Below are 20514 nucleotides of genomic sequence, written 5' to 3'. Positions count from 1 at the left end.
ACAGAAAATGGAAAATTCAGACTCTCCCACAGCAAGGGCAGCTTGGCTCTGGCTGCTTGGACTTAAACCAGTTATAGCTTCCTTTAATTTTACTTTAGTGAATACTTTTAGACTAAATTCCAAGTGATTAAGTTTTTGGGGGCTGTAACTTATAAGGAAAACAAGCTTGGGGTTCTACAGGGGGCGTGTATTATGAACCAAGAGAATTATGAGTTATTTTTAAAAAATTAATCCATTTCCCTAGACTTTAAGTATTCTCACTGGAGCACTAGGGGAAGGCTGTAGACTGCACACAGTAGGTATTGAGTTGGTAGCTTAAGGAAGGGACTGCTGGGTGAGTCTGCAACATGGACAGTGTGAAATGTGCTGGTATGGTTCCAGCTTTGATCGCCACCTTGTGGCTGACATAGACAAAGCACCCTGAGCAGCTGCTCTAAGCTACAGCCCCTGCCTAGTGTAAGAAATCCTATCTGCAGAAGATCTAACCTGTCCCTCTTTTAGACCTGGAAAGAACCATAGAATGAAGATAAAATAATGCAAAGTTGAAAGGAACTTTCCATTCTGCCCAGAATGTCAAAGCTGGGAATGTGAGATGTGGGAGGGCCTTTGGAGCAGGGAATGTCAGAGCTGGGAGGGACCTTAGAACAGGGAATGTCAGAGCTGGGAGGGACCTTAGAACAGGGAATGTCAGGGGGGGGGGGGGAAGTACCTTAGAACATAGCACTTCAGAGCTGGAAAAGACCCAAGAGCATAGCTGTGATATACTGGTAAGTGCTCTGGACTTGGAGGCAGAGGAGCTGGGTTTATGCCCCATTCTTCCACCCTTCCCCAAGTGACCTTGGGGACAAGCTCCTTCATCTTTCTCCCTGTATCCCATGAGGAGGCCAGGCTGCCCGATTTCTATTGCCCTTTGTGCCCAACCCCAAGGCCCAGAGAAGGAAGAAGACTTGTCCAGGGTGAGTCTGGGTCAGGAGAAAAAGTGACCACTCCATTAGTAATTCTTTATTTGTTCTAGGCAGGAACCTGTTTCTGGCTGGCTGAATAGTGAGACCTGCTTATGGAGGTGGACATTTGTGCTGATATGTCTAGCAGGTGGAAAGAACCATGAGATGGAACAATGGGATTCTCCGAGGCCTGAAATAGCCATGCCTCGGGGGAGGGAGAGAATTGTCTTGTAGCTTCCAGACCTTCTATCAAGTCCCTGGTCCCTCAGGCTTAGCACAAAGTGGAAGCTCATGCTTGCTGAAGGAACCCTGACTGGGTTCAGGTCTTTGCTCTACCTGGATTTCTTTGGGAAATTTCCTCTTTTTGAGCCTCATTTTCCTCATCTGTAAAATGGGATACTTGTACAACTTCACCCATTGGGTTATGAGGAAATGTATTTTGTAAAACTCAAAGTACTCTAATCGGAGAGATTATCATGATGACCCTGACCCCAAAGTGAGCCCCCAACCCCTGCTGCAAAACTGAGTCCTGACCTGAGTCATTTGGATCCTTCATTCTCAATGACTCTAGGCCTGTGCCCTCAGACTTCAGAGTGCTAGTTCTGCACAGAGCCTTGATCCAGGTCTGAGCCCTGACCCCAGACTAACCTTGGGCCCCTAAATGGTCCTAGATCCTTGGCCCCAGATTGAGCCGCACTGTTTGTTTCCGAGAAAGGGCTTTGTAGATCATAAAGCTTCCCAGAAAGATGAGTTCTGGGATGTTGTAGACATCCCAGGAGGATGCTCAGGGGCTGGTTACCTCCCTAGGGGTGACTTCTCTGAACACTCCAAGGACCACATGCTGGGACATAGACACAAGACAGTTTTATTGACCTGGGGCCTGCTTGTGGGGAGACACTGAGGGGCCAGGGTTGAGCTGTGCCTGGAATCCCAGACGCTCCCTGGCCATCGCTCCCTGCCCACTCCCCATGCCCCATAGTGGGGGCGGGGTGTGGACTATAGCACCATGTGGGGCAGCCCTGACCCAGGAGAGAACCCTTCTTGTGCTGGGAGTATAGGAGGGAGGGGGACAAGGACTGGGTGGGGACGGTCCCTCTTCCATTTTTAGACCAATATGTGCTCTCAGAAGCGGAACATCAGGGAAGAGAGAGGGCCTTTTCAAGCTCCCAGGGCTTAAGGTAAGAAGGGAGGACCTGGGGGCACTGGCACTGGGCACCCCATAGCACCAAGGGTGGCAAAGAGGGTGGGACCTGGAGCTCCCGAGCCCCCTTCCCAGTTCTTCACAGTACAAATTCAGGTCAAATCTCAGTGGGGAGCCCAGCAGCAGGACTGGGAACAGGGGCCCTTCTTCTTGGGCCATGCCCCCATCTGCTGCTCCCATCCCTTCCACCAACCCCTTAAGGTTGGGGAAGCCTAGATCAAAAAAAGGCCTCCTCCGGGACTCCTCCCTTTACTCAGGGCACAGGGCCAGGGCCAGGCCCTGTGGTGATGCCCAATAAATAATGAATCCAGACCACCCCCCTCCCCTTTGCATCCCACCCCAGCCTCCAGGTCTCAGCTTCACATGTCTCCAGCGGTCCCCCCTCCCTTAGCGACCCTGGCAGGTTTTACAGCACATCTGACGGAAATAGGCACGACTGCAAAACTGGAACTTGAACACAAGGGGGCAGTAGGCAACCTTGTTCACATCCCTGCACTCTGTGGGAGGGGAAAGAAGGAGAGTCATGCTTGATGCCTGCAGCACTCCCCCAACTGTCCCAATGCCACCCGTGGACCGTGCGCAGCGCGCTCACGGAAGCTCCCCTGGAGCAGAAACTCAGGCAGCATCGGACAGAAACCTTTATAGCAGTGACCCATGGCCCAGGAAGCCCAACTAGGGCAGGGCATCTGGGGTGTCATCCCAGGTCACCAAAATCTAGAGGTCAGAAAAAACTGCACCCTGCATCTGCCTAGCAAGAGTAGTGAGTTAAAATTGAAAGGTGACAGGGCAGCCAGGTGGCACAGTGGATAAAACATCAACCCCGGAGTCAGGATGGACCTGAGTTCAAATCCGACACTTACTAGCTGTGTGACCTTGGGCAAGTCACTTAACCCCCATTGCTTCCAAAAAAATAAAAATGAAAACTGACAGATCAAGGCTATTATGAACAATACCCACCCATGAACTTTTCTTAGTAATCAATTTCCTGTCCAGATCAACTGAATGTATCTTAGTTACTTCCATATTAGTGTCAGTTTGAGGATGTTATGTGGAGTTGCTTGTTCCTGGAGTGTTGTTCTTTTTTTTTTTTTTTATTTTACTTTTTGGAGGGGGGGAGGGCAGGGCAATTGGAGTTAAGTGACTTGCCCAAGGTCACACGGCTAGTAAGTGTTATGTGTCTGAGGCCGGATTTGAACTCAGGTCCTCCTGACTCCAGGGCCGGCGCTCTATTTGCTGTGCCACCTAGCCGCCCCTGGAATGCTCTTCTGCTGGCCCCAGCATCAAAGTTGCTAGTTCTGTCTCTAGGGGACCCACATGATGTGGCAGGATTGCAACAAGTATATGCATATGCTACAAACAGCAGGGGGGAATATTTTGGGCTGGGTAGCTGTAAAACCTATGACTGCCTGTGTCTGAAGTCTGCCTGTGGTTTGCCCCACCCAGGAGAAATGCAAGAATGGAGCCAGGAACTATTGTCTGAGAATCCCACCCCACCCAGTCCCAGCTGACCAAGGCAGAGGGCTTGGCTTCAGAGGATTCAGAGGCAGAATGGGAGGGAGGGGTCTTCAGAGGGCATCTCCGGCCTTCCCTTACTTTGCAACCCCTCCAAGGAGAGGAAGCCCAGTCCAGGGGATTACAAAGTCTCGGAGATGGCAGAGACCTCTGAGGGCATCACAACTACCCTATCCTACCCTAAACCTAAGCAAGAATCCTCTCTCCAAAAGCCTGACTGGTGGTCATCTGGCTTCAGCTTGAAGACCTCTGGCACCGGGGAATTCACCACCTCCCAAGGCAGTCCTTCCACTTTGGGTTAGCTCTCCTGTTGGGTTGTTCCTGCTGATACTGGAACAGATTCAACCTCCCTGTAATTCATCTCCTTGGGAAAAAAATCACTGTGGCTTGTTTTGCTCTCCGGGGTCAAGCAGAGCAAATCTAATCCATCTGCCCCATAACAGCCCTTCAGAGCCCAGAAGATTGTGACCTTGTCTGCCTGAGGTCTTTTCCTTCAGAATAAACACCTCCTCTCTCACTGGCAGATGCTTCGATTCCTCCTATATTCCTCAGTCTACATAGACCCTCTCCCTGTCCTGGCCATCCCCCTTGGAATGCCCTGTAGCTTAGGTCTTTCCTAAGATGTGCCCAGACTAAACCCCAAACTCCAGATGGCATGAGACCGGGCCAGAGGACAGACTGCAGACTTGTCATTTCTTCCACCTACAACCCCTCTGCCACCCTGCCCCTCATTCTTTCTGGCCCTGGGTGAGTACCTTCAGGGCTGTCCCCAGCCGGGATGCTCTGGCATTTGCTCTCACACTGCTGCATGGCCGGAGGCTGCAGGGCCTCAGGGCACTCCCAGGATGGCTGGCCTGTGTGTGTGGTGCATTGCACGGACCTCAGCTGCTGCCCGAAGCCACACTGCGCCGAGCACTGGAGACATGAGAGGGGGGCTCACTATGAATATGGATACAGGGAGACGACAGTGTGGGAGCATGCATGCACGGGGATGTACAAAGGAGGTAAGCTTCAGAGCCATGAGAGACCGTGGTGGTCACCTGGCCAGGGGCTAGGCTCAGCCTGGGGGCAGGGCTGCTCCCAGATTTTCCAGAAGAGAGATGAAGGAACTTGCCTCATGCAAGAGCCAGGATTGAAAAGAGTAGTCGTGTTAGTTAGTTGTTCATTCATTCAGTGGGTCAGTTAGTCAGTCATTGGTCACTCAATTGATCAGTCACTGGTCAGTCAGTTCATCAATCATTTGGTCAGTTGGTTAGCCAATCAATTGGTCAGTCATTGGTCAATCAACTGGTCAGTCATTGGTTAGTCAATCAATTGGTCAGTCAATTAGTTGACCAATTGGTCAGTCAGTTCAAGTGCCTACTTTGTACCAGGCACTGTCTGGTCTAAGTACTGGGGATACAGAAAAAAAAACAAAAGGCTCCTTCTGAGTTCAAGTCTTGGCTCTGACACTAGCTTCTTCTCATCTCACAGGGCCTTGGGGAAAGTGCTGTATAAACTTTTTAGTTTTCTAGAAATGTGAGTTCTTCTCTGGCCCAGCTCCTCCCCTCTTGGCTCTGAAAGATTGCCCAGGGTGGCTGTTATTCCCCACAACAGGGGACTGAGAGTGGGGGAAAGAAACCAGAAGCACCTTCTTGGGAAACTCGAGATTCTTGACCCTCCCAGCCAAAGTTCTCTGATAATAATGGTTGGCATTTCTAGAGCATCTCAAGGTCAGCAAGGTCCTTCAACCTCTCATGTGATCCTTCCAGCAACCCCTGTGAGGTGGGGGCTGTCATTAATCCCAAATGAATTAAGATACACAGAACTGCCCTTAAATGCAAGGTCACTGCTAGCTATTATTATTTTAGAGATGAGAAAACCAACTTGCCCAGGGTTACATAGTTTACATAGTAAGTTAACTATGCCCTCTGAGGCTGGATTTGAATCCAGGTCTTTTTTTTTTTTTTTTTTGCTTTTTTGGAAGGCAGTTGGGGTTAAGTGACTTGCCCACAGTCACACAGCTAGTAAGTGTGTCAAGCATCTGAGGCTGGATTTGAACTCAGGTCCTCGTGACTCCAGGGCTGATATTCTATTCACTGTGCCACCTAGCTGCCCCCTGAATCTAGGTCTTCTGACTCCATGTCCAGCACTCATCCAGCTGCCTCAACATTTAGGCTGTTTTTGACTGACTGACTGGCCAAAGCCCCAGGAGAAGTAGGAAGGGGTGAAGCCCTTGTGAACGTCCAAGCTTAGGGGTCTTTTTGCCTCTAACTGATTGCCAGAGCTGAAGGTGACTCCTCTGTATGTCCCAAAAGAGCCTATCATAGGGCCAGGCACATAAGAGATACTCATGTTTGTTGAACGGGTGCTTTCCTGACTCTGTCCCTCTCTTCCACCTGGAGTCCTTTCCCGATCCAATCCTCTGGGATCCCTGCTTAGGCCCTCCCCCAACCTGGGCCTGGAGATGATAGACTTCAGACCAGCCCCCATACCTCTCCCCACTCGCCGGTCACCCAACGGGGTGGAGGACACCGGCGGAGGTTGCACCTCATGCTGGTGGGTGGCTTGGTAGCTTCTGGACACTGGGTAGAGGGCAATGTGGCACTGTGGTCTCCACTCTTACACAGGACAACTCGGTGCCGGAAGCCAGGTCCGCAGTTGGGGGTGCACTGGGGATTGAGGGTGGCATAAAGGGTTTTGGCATTAGGAACTAGCTCTTCCAAGACTTCCTTGGAGGTATCCCCTGGGGATGCTAGCACCAATCTCCTATACCAGTGCTTCTCAAAGTGTTGTCTGGGGACCCTTGGGAGTCTCCCCTCTCGAGGGGTCCTCAAGGTCAAAGCGATTTTCAAAATAATGCTAAATTTAATTTCTAACCTGGTAAATACAGATAGCTAATAACCCACATAAACAAAATCTCTTTAGGCCCTTGAAAATTTTTAACGGTGTAAAGGGGTCCTGAGACCAAGAAGTTTGAGAACCACTGTCTTACACTCTAGGCATTGGAGGAGAGTGGAGAGTGGGCAGGGTAGGGTGTAAATGGCCACTCACTCCAGGCTGAACCAGGCCTCTTGGACATAAATCAGTGTGTGGGGAAGCTGGGTGGGGGGTGGCGGGGCAATGGCCTGAGCAGAGTGGAAGAAGAGTGAGAAGGGCAGGAACATTTTGGGGGGATGTGGGAAAAGCTTAAGAGAGCTGGACAGACTGAGGGAGTCTGGGGTGGCCTGGAGCCTAAGTGTAGGAAGCTGTAGCAGGGGCCTCGGGTGTGCCTGCCTGGGGCAGAGGGGAGGGCTCACCTCGGACCAGTCAAGAGTAACCCACTCTGGGGGGCAGGCAGGGCTGTTGCAAGGCTCCAGCACGTGGGGCCGGGGCTGGGTGCAGGCGCTGTCATCTAGAGCCTTCTCTTCATCCGCAGACACCCTGCGCTGACACACCACAGAACGGCTCCTCACCCCTGAGTTACAGCTCCGGCTGCAGCTCGACCAGTTCCCCACAGCCCAGCTAGGGGGATGCAGAAGGTGGAGGGGGGGGGTAAGGAGAGAAACAGTTATTATGCATTGATCTATTCAACACTGAGGTTGTTTGGGGGGATACACTGTCCCTGTGCTCTTGGGGTTCAGACCTTGGAAATGCAAGTACAAAGAATGAAATAGACCCTGCTCACAATGGGCTTATATCACAGGAGCATAGATTTCAAGTTGGAAGGACCCCTAGAGGTGATCTAACCCTAAATTCTCATTTTACTGTTGAGGAAACTGAGTCCCTAAGACTTGCCCAAAGTCATATGAGAAGTGGCAGAATTAGTGTTTGAACCCAGTCCTCTGCCTCACCTGAGCCCCTCAAAGAGTGAGGCTCTCCCTGACCTCTTCCCCCAGCCTCTGGCCCAGGTACTCACTCTGGGGGGCAGGGTTCTGTGTTGCATGCCCTCTGGCGCTTGGGCAGTTTGCTGTGGGGGCTGCAGTGGTGAGGGGCCACAGTGGAGCTGTCCAGCTGCTTCCGACACTCGGCAGCCTGTACCTGGCTGCCTGGGGGATGGGGAGGGGCCAGCTCAGCTCCCAGATCCCATCCCAATCTTCACCCCACCCTTGCACCAAAGGACCCCAGAGGAGTTTTCACAAGGTCCGGAGCTAGGAGCCTGGACTCCTGAGTTTCCTTTTCCAGCTTGGCTTGAGAACAACCCACCCAGGCAGGCCCTTGCCTCTTCCCCCCCACCTAGGGACCTCTATCTTCCTCCCTCCTTGTCTCCTCCCCCTACCCCCTTCAGAGTCTAGCTCCATTTGGGCCTCCATTACTTCTCCAGAATTCTCCCTTCCTTAAACCCCTGAGGGACTCTAGTCCCTTCCCAGCAAGTTCCCTGCCCCACCCAGCACTGGACAGCCTCACCGCCTGCACACAGAGCAGAGCACTTGGTCCAGGGTGTATAGTGCCAGGCATATGGGGGCAGGGCCTCATGATTAATCGGTGCATTGAAGCGGTATCGGATTCCCTGGAGTTCAGATCGGGTCAGGACCTGGTGGGAGTGGGGTGAGGAGGAAGGTGAGAGGCCCTTACATTCTAGGCCCATTGAGAAGGCCAGGACATCTCAAAGGAAGAAAGTCAAGAGTTTCCCACCCAAACTCCCCACCCCTCCCCCTAGAACCAGGGAGCCCTACCAGGAACTCTCACAGCTTGTGCTAGATCAAGTCTGGTCTTGGGGGCTGAGCTCCCCAAGAGGAAGGAACTCCTAGAGCCTGGCTGCCTGGCCAAACCCCTGCTTCCCCATCCTTCATCCTATCCCTCCTCCCTCTCTTAACTTCATGGTTACCATGACAATGATCGTGATGTTGGTTGGGCCCAAGGCCTCCAGAATCTGGGGTTGGTCTGGCCCATGGTGTAGCTGGAATATGGTTCCAGCCAGAGGCAAGCGGTGGGGCTGTGGGGTCTTGGGGAGCCCATCCAGGAGAAAGGCATCATCTTCCCCTTTTAGGGCTAGTACAAGGCAGGAGAGTCAGCACAATAGGAGTGTGTATGTGTGAGAATTAGCTACATCTCCCCCTCCCCCCACAAACCTTTGTCCCTAAGTCCCTTTCCTCTACCCCCTCCCATGGATCATGCCCTGGAGTCCCTGAATACCCAGTGTACCCCCTTTCTCTCTCACCAAGGTGGCTGAGGGATGGATTTGAATCCTGAATGGAAATGTGGACAGAGCCCTTGGGAATCCAGATGATCTCTTCATACTCTGGAAAATAGGCCCCAAATGTCCACCTGATAAGAGGTTCATCCCCATGGATTCCTCTTCCCCAACCTGGTCATACCCCCTCTTCTCTCCCCCAACAAATTAATTTGTCCTTCCCCAGTAATTCTTCCCTCATCTATCTGCCCATTTCCCCGCTCCTCTCCATCCTGTTCCTCCCCTTCCCCTCCCCTCTACCCAGCATACCCTCCACATTCCCTTTCTAGGATCTGAGGCCACCCAAGACAGGAGGGATACTTTGCCCCCTGGCTCCCCAGGATAGATTGTGTTGCTGCCTGGGTGTGAGAGGTCTCTGGGTACTGACTCTGGGCATGCTCCCATAACCCACCAGGCACAAGGTTGGTACAGAACTGCCAGGCTCTTACCGCCCTTGGGGATGGCCCCAGAAAACACACCCTCGATGGTCTCGCAGGAGCTGCCATCACCCCCACACACCCGACACTTATCCTCCCGAAGGTCTGAACCCAGGATTCGGTCACAGCCTACGTGCTGGAGGGGGGGTGGAAATCTTCAGGGAAGGGACTTTGGGCTACCCCCACCTCACTTGTACATCTCTTCCTTTATTCTTGTTGCAACTGTGATCACCACCTGCACAGACATGTGCAGTGGCCTCCTCACAGGGCCATCGTTCTTTAATTCATTCTACATACGACATCAGTCTGGTCTTTCTTTTGCATATATTTGGTTATGCCTCTCCTCTGCCCTAAAATGTCAACGGCTTCCTATTGCTTGCTAAATAAACTCATAGCTCCTTTGCCTGGCATTCAAGGCCCTCCATGATGTGGCCCACTCTGATCTCATATTATTCTCCTTCATGGAGTCTATGCTCCAGCAAAATGGACTATCTACCCAACAGCTTCAGATTCTCTCCCTTGTGTCTTTACACAGCATGGTTTCTATGTGTGTAATGTCCTGCTCCCCACAGAGTCCTTCCCCACCCATCCCAGTGACAGCCTTTCCCCTCATACCTCACACAACACACAGAGAACGTAGGGTTTTTGCCCTGCCCAATACACATACACACTCAAATCTAATCTCCTTCTAGAGGGTAAGCTCCATGAGGACAGGAACTATGTCTTGTCCAAACCTGGTATCTCCCCCAGTGCCTAACTCATATCTGTGTACTAGTAGGTGACTGTAAATGTTGAACTGCATTGTTCCTCATCCCTGACTGATGCCCCAGCCCTCTTCTTCTCCCCTATCCCTCCCCCTCCAACTGCCTTTCTCCACCTTGCACTCTCCATTGACACAGATGTCCACGGTGTCCAGCCGGCATGGCGTCCCATCCACCACTGCTGCTGCCCTCTCCGTGTAGAAGTTGAAGCCTTCAGCCAAGCAGGTAAGGGAGCAGGACTTCACACCCCCTGGTGGGTATAGTCACTGAGTCTCAGAGTTGGAAGAGACCGCAGAGGCCGGCCAGTCCAAATCAAGTCTGAACCAGAATTTTTCCTTACCACACCCAACCAAATATTCGTTCAGACTTTGCCTGAAGACCTCATGTCAGGGCAAACACACTTTTTCCTGAAGTGGCCCATTCACTTTGGGTCACCTCCAATGATTGCAAAATTGGCCTGGACAGTAAGCGCATGTTTTTCTCTTTGTACCTTCTCCCCAGCAATTCCAGTTCTGCCCTCTGGGCCAAGAAGAACATATCCAATCCCTCCTCCAATGACAGACCTTTAACCGCTAGAAGGCCACCCTAAGTCTTCTCTTCTTCAGGCTAAACAAGGCTAGTTCCTCCAAGCAATCCTCATATACCATGGTCTTAAAACCTGTCACCATTCTGACTCTACTTGGAGAAGTGGGGATGTGAGAGGGGAGAGAGTGAGTGAGCAAACCAGCATTTATCAAGAACCTTCTGTGTGCCGGGCACTGTGTCCTGAGAGCTCAGAATAGAAACACTAAGGAGCTCCAGGAGGGCTAGGGCATCCTTCTCTTGATCTGACTCTAAAAAGAGACAGGAGTTGGGAATTTGTTGAAATTAAAAGAAGGTTTAAGGCAGGGGTGGGGAACCTGTGGCTCTCTAGGGCCTCAAGTGCAGCCCTGTGACTGAACCCAAACTTCACAGAACAAATCCCCTTAATAAAAGGATTTGTTCTGTAAAATTTGGATTCAGTCAAAAGGCTGTACCCAAGGACCTAGAGGGCCACATGTGGCCTCGAGGGTGCAGGTTCATCACCCCTAGTTTAGAGCAAGAGTTCTTAACATTTTTTTTAATGTTATGGACTGCTTTGGCAGACTGTTAAAGCCTAGGGCCTCCTTTATAAGACACTCATTTTTACTTTTTTTTTTTTTGCTTTTTGGAGGGCAGTTGGGGTTAAGTGACTTGCCCAAGGTCACACGGCTAGTTTCTGTGTTAAGTGTCTGAAGCCGGATTTGAACTCAGGTCCTCCTGACTTCAGGGCTGGTGCTCTATTCACTGCGCCACCTAGCCACCCCTTAAAGGACACTCATTTTTAAAGGAAATGCTAAATTTTAGTTAGAAGTTAGTGAAAATAAAAATGCAATTCCACCCCATACAAGCTGATGCACCTCCCTAAAATCTCTCCCTGGTTACAACCCCCAGGTTTGGAGGAGAGAGACTTCATTGGGCCATAAGTGATGAGCAGCTGACCATACCCACTCTTCTCTCCTAATTCTCCATTTCCCTTCTTCCCGTCCTTAATCTCCACCTGATTGGCCCAGGTGTTTTGGGGAATAGCTGAGTCATGGTCACATCCTCTGGGTCCCCAGAGTGCTTTGATCCCCTCTGGTCCCTCGGCCGGGTGTGGACAGCCTCCTTTTCCCCTTAGTATGTCTGATAAACTGGTGAATGTCTGAGAAAGAATACAGCCTAGGGGTTCATTGCTGATAGCGTTCGACCTCAGGCTTTTCCCAGGAAAATGTAATACTCTTGAGGACAGGGACTGTTTTCAATTTTGTCATTGTGTCCTTAGCACCCAGCTCAGTACCAGGCACACAGCAAGTGCTTAATAAATGCTTGTGGAACTGAACAACTGGGAACACAGGGAGCAGCAAACTTGGAACTGGAAGACCTGGTTTCAAACACTGACCATGATGAACAGGTTGTGTGACCTTGGGCAAGTCACTTAACTCTTCTAGAACTCAGGTTCCTTGACTGTAGAGTGAATGGTTAGACCAGATGGCCTCTGATTTCCCTTCCAGCTCTGTGTCTATGAGCCTGCTGAGCATGTCAGGGGCTAGGGTCACTCCTCTTTGTTCCTGTTGCACCCCACCCCACCTCCCAACTTGGGTACAGTTTGTTGGTTTTCTCCTTTCCCTCCAGATTCCTTATTTTTCCCATACCTTAGCCATGGGTCCCTGCCTCCCTCCATTCTCTCAGGAGGTCCACTCACCTCCCCTGTATGTCTTCCATGTATAATATTTCCCCCGGAAAGGAACACTGTCGAATTCTGAGCATTGCACCTCCCTGAAGTCCTGAGAGCCTGGGGGGCAGTCCTGGTGGGATAGTAAGCAAAGCACCATGAGTGGAAAGGGGCCACCCACTACCTGAACAAGGGTCCCCCTACCCCATCCCTGGCAAACGTGGTCCGGCATCTGCTGGAAGACCTCAGAAAATAGGAAACTCATGACTTTTCGGGGATGGCCTATGCCACTTTTGAATGAATTTAATAGTTAACTTAAATGACCAAAATTGACCTCTCTGCAATTCTTCCCATTCTACCCTCACTGCCCTCTGGTGCCAAGCTTCTGTCTTCTGGAATCCAGAGGATGATTAGAGAGTCATGCATTTATAACCAGAAGGGATCTAAGTGGCCATCTAGTCTAACTGATCATTCTACCTATGGGGAAACTGAGGCCCAGGAAAGTAAAGTGCCTTATGCAAGATCATAGAGATAGTAATTGTTGGAGGTGGGATGGTGGTGAGGGATGAGGGAAGATAGAGGACACATTCCTCACTCCTAAGGTCCCAGCTGGCTTAGATGAATCCAGCCCCGTATCCTAAAGTCTATATGCCTGTATGTTTGGGTTTGAGGGCAGTGGGTGCACAAAAGGACTGAAGAATTCAGAAGAAGGGCTTTCAGATATAGGGAAAGGAGACTGATCATGGATCTGCAAGATCCAACTATAGTGAAAGGACCTTAAGTGAGATGTTTTGGAGAATTTTCTACCTATACAGTTGTAAGGCAGGAAAATGGACCTAATTCTTGAATTTATTTCTGTTCTCTCCTGTCCCTCCTCACACAGTATCTGAGAGAGGGCAATTTAGTGCAGGCCATGGAGACAAGAAGTCTATATATGTGGGAAAGGGCCATTCAGCAGCTGCTTTGAGACTTCCAATGAGAGGGGACCCCCCCCCCGACACACACATACCCCAGAGGTGACCCATTCCATCTCTAATTGGTAGGAAGTTTCTTTGTATCAGTCCTACTTGGGCTCTGCAATTTCTACCCATTTCCTACTTTTTCCCCTTTGGGGCCAAATGGATTACACCTAGGCATTTGATGTAACAGCCCTTCAAATGCTTGAACTCTGCTATCGTACATACCCCCCCTGAGCTTTCCCTAATGATGATGGCAGTCCAGAAGACTAATGTAGGTTTGGGTTGCACTGAGAAGGCACCGCGTTGTTAAACATTCTGACCATCACCTCTCCTTTTGCTGTTTGTGCTCTCCAGCTGATCAACGTCATTCGCAAACTGAGCACAGTATTCTAGCTGTGGTCATACCTGAACCACATACAGTCACCTCCCTGCTTCAAGTCAATCCTCAAGTATTAAATAGGCTTCTACTATATGCCAGGCTACAAATCCAAAAGTGAGACAAGTCCTTGCCTTCAAGAAAGCTACGTCCTACTGGGAGATGCACCGCAGTCCTATGTGAGTTCTGAACATTACACCTTTCTTGATGCAGTGCAAGCCTAGGTTGGTCTTTTGGGTTGCCATCACCACGTTATTGATCTGTCTTGAGTATTCAAGTCACCATACCCCCCAGATCATTTCCAAACTACTCTCTAACCAGGCCTCTCTTACTTTGTACTTGAGAAATTGATTTTTTTTTTGGTCTTATTTTTTGAGGGGGGAAGGCAGGGCAATTGGGGTTAAGTGACTTGCCCAAAGTCACACAGTAAGTGTTAAGTGTCTGAGGCTGAATTTGAACTCAGGTCCTCCTGACTTCAGGGTCAGTACTCTATTCACTGTGCCACCTAACTTCCCCATGGAATTGATTTTTTAAATCCACGAGTAGAACTTCATATTTGTCCCTAATGAAATTAATTTTGCCAGACCCTGTTTGATGTTCTAGCTTGTTAAGATGTGTTTTGGGAATTTTGAGTCTGCTATACAGCATGCTAGCTATCCCTCTCAACTTTGTATCCTCTTCAAATTATTATGCGGGAGGGGCATCTCGGGACAGAGGGAAGAGCAGGGCTCCAGAGCCAAAGGATGTGGGTTCAAATCTCGCTTCTTTACTTCCCTGTCTGGTTTCTTCATCTACAAAGTCAGGGGGTTGGTTATATAATTTTGCTTGCTTTCTCAGTGGGGATGGGGTGGGGAGGGAGGAAGAAAGAGAATTTGGAACTCAGAGTTTTAAAAGCAAATGTTAAAAATTATTTTTACATGTTACTGGGGAAAATAAAATACTAAATAAGTTTTTAAAAAGAAAGGAGCAAGAACCTCCCCCCCCACCCCAATGAGGGGGTTGGGCTAGATGGCTTTTGAAGTTCCTTTCATTTTCAGATCGAGGTTCCTACCCAATCATCTAAGTCAACAGCAACATCCAAGCATGTGGGTTATTCCACTGGAGATTTCCTTCTGGGTTGGCCAAGAACCATTGGTGTGGACACTGGATCCTCCTAGCTTCCCTATTTTTGCTACTAGGATCTCCGTCCCTCAAGTCACTCGAGCTTAAAACCTTGTTATCCGACTTGAGTCTCTTCCTCACTTCTCACTTCCTATCGGATGCTAAGCTCTTTTGACTTGTCATCCACAAGCTTTCTTACATTTGGCTCCTATCTCTTCTCACGTGGCTACCACAGGTCTTATCTCCTCCTAACTACAGAAGAGTGAGAGGCCACCAGGACCAACATTTGCCTGCTTTAGGCTCTGAGGACTGAGGAAAGGGGGACTGAGGGCATCACTTACATCTGTGTTGCATGACCGGTAGCGACGCCGTTCCCCTAGGCAATATTTGCCTCCGATTGTTGGCCTTGGGGAGAAAGAGACATAGAAGAAGTTAGAGGAGGGTTGCTGGGGGAGAGGATGGGTTATGGATTCTTATCCCTAAGCTTTGATCCTGGCACAAAAGTGAGCTTGGGAAGGAGGGAGGTCCTGAGCATGTGGCACCTATCATGGATACGCGTCTCCCCATCCCTCAGCAGTGTCCCTCCCACCCCTGGAGGAGGCCTAGATGTTTGTGTTTGAGAGAGACAGAGGAACAGGCAGGCACTGGCTGACTGACCTGGGGCTGTCACACTGCCGGCTGGAAGAGGAGACGCCACCCCCGCAGGTCCGGCTGCATTCACCCCATGAGGTCCAGGGGCCCCAGGCCCCATCCACGCCCTCTGGCCGTGACCCAAAGGGGACACACACCCGCTTGTAGCACCACTGTAGGGGCACCGTCCTGATGGTTACAGCTCCCACCAGGACCGACGCCCAGCCAGCATCTTCAACTTTCCCAAGCTGTTAGGTGTTCTTCATGTGATGATAATGAGGACAAACCTGACTTTCTTACGTCAATTTAAAGATTACCAAATGTTCTAAACATATTCTCTCATTTGACCCTTACCACAACCCTCTGAGGCAGGCCCTATAAATTATTGTTAGCCCACTTCATAGATGAGGAAACTGAGTCTGTGAGGTTGCATAACTTGCCCATGGTCACACAACAAAACGTTGCAGGGGCAATTTGAGCCCAGATCTCCAGGTATAGCACTCTACCTACTGTCCTACGAAGGTAGCAGAGGATGAACCTGGGCCAGGTTGGAGGAGGGGCATGGAAATACTCACCCCCTTGTCAATGGTGCTGCTCTGGCACAGGGTGCCCTCAGCAGCTGGGATGCTGTTGGTGATGCACCGGTTGCTTTTGCTCAGACACCAGAGTTCACTACAGACCTCCTGGGGGAGGAGAGAGGTCCATGTGAGTCCCTGGAACACCCAGGCTATGGGCCACCTAATCCTGGAGTAGCTGATCAACTCCCTAAATCAGCTTCCTGGGGTCCAGCTTTGGGGAGACAGGAGAGAGCACAGATCTCCTCCAAGGCCATTGACTTGAGCCTCCCCTGACTCCATTCATCCTTCAAGGCCAATGTTAGCTGTCACCTCCACCATGAAGTCTTCCCTGGGCCATCCTGCTAAATATGGCTCCTACCCTTCCCTGAATCTCTAATCCTTCGTATGTTCACAACTCCTCACTCAGCTCGTTCTGCACTAAACATCAGAGCTAGAAGAGACCTTTAGAAATCCTGGTGGCACTCCTTCATCTTACAAACAGGGAAACTGAGGCACAGGAAAGTGAAATGTCTTTGCTCAAGGAGCTGGGAAGTGGCAGAGCTAGGATTCAGACCAAAATCCAAAGTTCTTCTTACCCCCTTCGGAACCTCCCCACAGGCTGTCCATGGCCTATCTATCTTTGTGTTTCTAGGCTCCTTCCTTCGCCTTGTACCCAAAGCTGTCTTACTCCTCCCTTTTCTCCCGTCCATCCATCCATCCATCCATTCCCATGGGATTACCTGTGAGTGGGGGGTGGGGGGGTGGTGTCCCTCTGCCCCTGCCTGTCTTTTCCCAGCATTCCCTTTCTCAGAGTTCATCAGGGTTTACTCTTCTACTCTAAACAAATGCTTTTCTAGACTTTGCCTGTCTTTTCTTGCCATATGGTCCATGGATTTTGTTCTGAGCACAGTTTCCCCCATTGGGTCCTGGATCTATTTCCCTGATATCCTGCTACCCTCTTTTTTCCCCATCCCAGCTTCTCCATCTTTCTCCCCCATCCCACCCCTGTCGCCAACCCTAGCATCCTTCCCAAGTCCCCATCACCATCATGGCCTAGAAGGAAATCAGGCAGGATGTACCTTCTGAGGTTCTCTTAGCTTCTGGGGGGGGGGAGGAGGAGACAGAGAGACAGATACAGACAGAGAGGGACAGATAGACGGACAGAGACAGAGAGACAGACAGACAGGCAGATAGAGAAAGACACAGAGAGACAGAGACAGATGGACGTAGACTCAGAAAGCATCTAGTTCAACCTCCTCCTAAACTCAGAATCCTATCTACCACCATCCCAACCAAGGGCTACCCAGCCTCTGCCTGAAGACCTAACTAAGGGAAGCCTACCATCTCCCAAGCCAGCCCAGCCCAGCCCACTTTGAGATGGCTTCTAATTATTAGGAAGTCTTTGCTGACGTTGATTCGAAATCATCCTCTGTTCTAGCTTTGACAGAACTACAAGGATGTGACTGGTGTTCCTACCTCATCCTAGGAGCTGTAGTTTCCATGAAGTCTTGGTGTGTGGGGGAAGGGGAAGGAAGCTGGGAACTTTTTGGCTGGTCCAGTGACCCTGGGCAGGACAGGACAAGACAGGGCAGGGTGGGGTGTGATGTTTTCAGTGAACACTTGGGAAAATGTTTAGTGTAATGGGAGATACACCAGAACAGGGAGGTGGGGAGGGAAATGGAGTGATTTACTGAAGCTAAGCAAACTTTAACTGGGCCTGGGGTCATTTGGGAAAAAGCCTGTCCCTCCAGTAAACCCCCTCCTGTAGACAGAACCCAGGCAGGGACTCAGCTTGGTGCAGTGGGTCAGGTCAGTTGGATTCCAGGGCAGTCATTCTGACCTGCAGCCAAAGGGCGTGAGGCCCAGAGAGGAAAGGACCCAGGGGCCCTGGAGGGCTGGCAGAGACATCTAGCTACAGCTGGCCCAGGGGGTGGAATCAGGGCAGTCTAACTAACAGGGAAGGATTCCAAGTCTTGGGGCAAGAGCAGGGGGCCAGTTTCTGGCAGGGGAGTGAACAGAGAATTCCTGGAAGGGACTATTGAATGCTTTTAACCTATGCCAGGCTGCGAGGGGGCACTCTGTCCGGGAACAGCCCACAATGACTCTGATGTTAAGCAAGAAGAAAAGGAAGAGCAGACTGATGTTTCCTTTGGGAGAAATAATCTCCTAGGATTTAGGACTGACAGGGAACTTAGAGGTCATTGAGTCCAACTCCCTTGTTTTAATGAAGCCTAGGGAGGGAAAGCAGGGATTTGAACCTGAGTGTTCTGAGTCCAAATCCAGTCTTGGCTTTTTTTCTTTTCCTTTTTATTTTCTTCCCTACATCATACTGCCTCTTGGCCTATGGCGGAATATCAGCATTCCAGAAGATAAAAGTGAAAACATGTTCTGCAGGAGGTCAGGCCGAGTCATTCAGATGTTGCAAGGATTACAGAGAAATTTGGTTGGCAGATTTTGGAATCTGGTGATTTGAGAAAATCTCTAGGGCTTTAAAAAAAAACCTCCCATCTGTGCTCTGTTAGGGAGAGTAAGAGAGATACTGAGAAAGCTAGAACTGGAAAAGAGAAACTCAGCAGTGGGAATAGGTAATGGCAGTCAGAGAAGACCAGACCTCAGGTCTATTAGAGAAAGAAAGGAGGAAGTTAGCACTCAGAGCTGGCCAAGTTAGAGTGGTGTTCTGGAGAAAGAGGGTAGTAGGAAGTCCAGTGTCCTCATGTCCTCACTCTGTTCCCTCTGCTATCCCGCCCCCCCCCCCATACTTGCCCTATAACTTGGGATTGGGTGGGGGGTGGGATGGGGCTTATCATTCATACAATGTAGGGTTCAAACATTTTTAGAAGTAACAATAGCTCAGGTAACAAGAGGCCGAAACATAAGATCTGGGGCAGGGAGGGCCCTCAGATAGGGATTATCTAGTCCAAACTTCTCATGGTAGAGATGAAGAAATGAGTCAGATAAGAGAAGTACTTTGTAGGAGGACCTGCCCAGGTAGGAAGGAGAAAAGCTAGAATTTAAATTCATGTTTCCTGACTCCAGATCCTGTGTGCTTTCTACCACACCTCATTGCAGGTGACTGTATACCATTAAGGTCTCTTAGAGGAATATAAATGAACCCATCCTCCACCCCCCACCTTCGTAGGCACATACTAACACCATTCATTCCCCTATGGTTTGAGGCTAATCCCAGTTTTCCCCTGGAGTTGTCTCTCAGCCTCACATAGACTCCATAGCCTTTCTTCTAGCTCTCAGCCTCAGCCTGGTCTCAAAGCCTCTCCAGGAGGAACAGACTCCAGCAGGTGAAAGAGGACAGAGGCACACCAGACCAAGACTGAGGAGGCCAGGCAAGAGGCCAAGGAGACAGAAGGGGATTTTCTGAGGCCAGGAACCAAAAAAAAAATCCATGAAATGTCAATGTGCAGTTAAGAGAGATTTAAGACTCTCTGCAGGTCTAGGTTCCAAAGCCTTGGAGAGGATTCTGGCAGCACTGAGCCATTCTCTCCAGGGTAAGAAGTCTCTCCTCCTTGGAAATCCAGCCATCTGGCTGTATACCCATGGAGCTATCTATCATGTGGTTGAATCTAGCCTCCCTTAACCTGACTAGGAAGCTCAGAAATTTCTCTTTCCCATGGCATGGCTTAGTACATGACTGGGCAACAGAAAGTAATATCTTATATTTAATGGATGGATGAATAGACACCTGGCCATCTAGTTACAGGTCAGTTTGCATGGCCTTAGGAGGCATGGATATATTAATTGGTAGATAGGTGGAAGAGATAGATGGGTAGAACAGATGGATAGAAAGAATAGATGGATGGGGGCAGCTAGGTGGCACAGTGAATAGAGCAGTGGCCCTGCAGTCAGGAGGACCTGAGTTCAAATCTGACTCAGACACTTAACATTTACTAGTTGTGTGTCCTTGGGCAAGTCACTTAACCCCAATTGCCTTGTCTTAGCCCCTCCAAAAGAAAAAAAAGAATAGATGGCTGGATGATGATGGAACAGAATGATGAAGGGAAGAATCTTACAGATGGAGAAATGGATGGCTGGATAGAAAAAATAGACAGATGGATTCCCAGATGCAATAAAGAGATGAACAGAGAAAGGCAGGCAATGAATGGATGGCATGGATGAATGTAATGCTCATGCAAACCTTAGCACTTCACACCCAAGTTATAACAAAAGCTTTTTTTTTTTTTTTTGCTGGCTCCCTTCCCTTTATTCTCCTCACAATCTTGTCCAATTTACTCAGTTAATGAAAATTGTGTTTCCATGTCATCTGCCCCTTGCCAAAACCTGAAAGCATCTCCCTGATACCCTGGAGCTGAAACCCATGCTCTTCAGCTCATTTTTCAAGGACAGTTCTGACCTGTTGTGGCCTCACATTTATAAGATAATGGCACATCAGGCTGGGATGGGTGCTTAGAGTTTAACCCCTTTCCTTTCACACATGGGAAAACCAAAGCCCATGGTTACATATTGGCAAGAACAGGACTAGAACTCAGGTCTCCTGACTGCTGGGTTCTATTCACCATCCTAGAGGATCTTCCACTATAGTCATTGCTCCAGTCAAGTATATCTCCTCACTTTACCCCTCTTCATGCTTTACATCCTCCAGTTTATAGGAGAGAGACAGACAGACAGACAGAGACAGAGAGAGAGACAGAGAGAGACGGAGAGGGAGAGAGAGAGAGAG

General features: G+C 49.9%; 1 protein-coding gene across 7 annotated transcripts in view; it reads right to left on the bottom strand.

The window, feature by feature from the left end:
* Window positions 1-1795: 1795 nt before the first annotated feature.
* Window positions 1796-20514, bottom strand: part of ADAMTS10 (ADAM metallopeptidase with thrombospondin type 1 motif 10) — a 36044-nt gene continuing 17325 nt past the window's right edge. For 4 of the 7 annotated variants that reach the window (XM_069096317.1, XM_069095997.1, XM_069096053.1 and 1 more), the window contains 14 exons: window positions 15840-15947; window positions 15292-15437; window positions 14976-15039; window positions 12229-12331; window positions 10103-10236; window positions 9238-9361; window positions 8777-8857; window positions 8444-8607; window positions 8023-8149; window positions 7535-7664; window positions 6936-7140; window positions 6132-6308; window positions 4413-4572; window positions 1796-2642 (listed from right to left, as the gene is read on the bottom strand). In XM_069096317.1, coding sequence (XP_068952418.1) covers window positions 2533-2642; window positions 4413-4572; window positions 6132-6308; window positions 6936-7140; window positions 7535-7664; window positions 8023-8149; window positions 8444-8607; window positions 8777-8857; window positions 9238-9361; window positions 10103-10236; window positions 12229-12331; window positions 14976-15039; window positions 15292-15437; window positions 15840-15947 — 1833 coding nt within the window. In that variant the 3' untranslated portion in view covers window positions 1796-2532. Of the gene's footprint in view, window positions 2643-4412; window positions 4573-6131; window positions 6309-6935; window positions 7141-7534; window positions 7665-8022; window positions 8150-8443; window positions 8608-8776; window positions 8858-9237; window positions 9362-10102; window positions 10237-12228; window positions 12332-14975; window positions 15040-15291; window positions 15438-15839; window positions 15948-20514 lie in introns of those variants that run through there. The other 3 variants (XM_069096231.1, XM_069096396.1, XM_069096479.1) reach the window with 3 other exon arrangements.

Source organism: Petaurus breviceps, unplaced genomic scaffold, assembly GCF_028583685.1.
Source record: "Petaurus breviceps papuanus isolate PSGF00001 unplaced genomic scaffold, PetGlider_PUasm1.0 103, whole genome shotgun sequence".
NCBI lineage: Eukaryota > Metazoa > Chordata > Mammalia > Diprotodontia > Petauridae > Petaurus > Petaurus breviceps.
The sequence above is the reverse complement of the archived record's forward strand: the minus strand, read 5'-3'. Positions and strand labels throughout refer to the sequence as shown.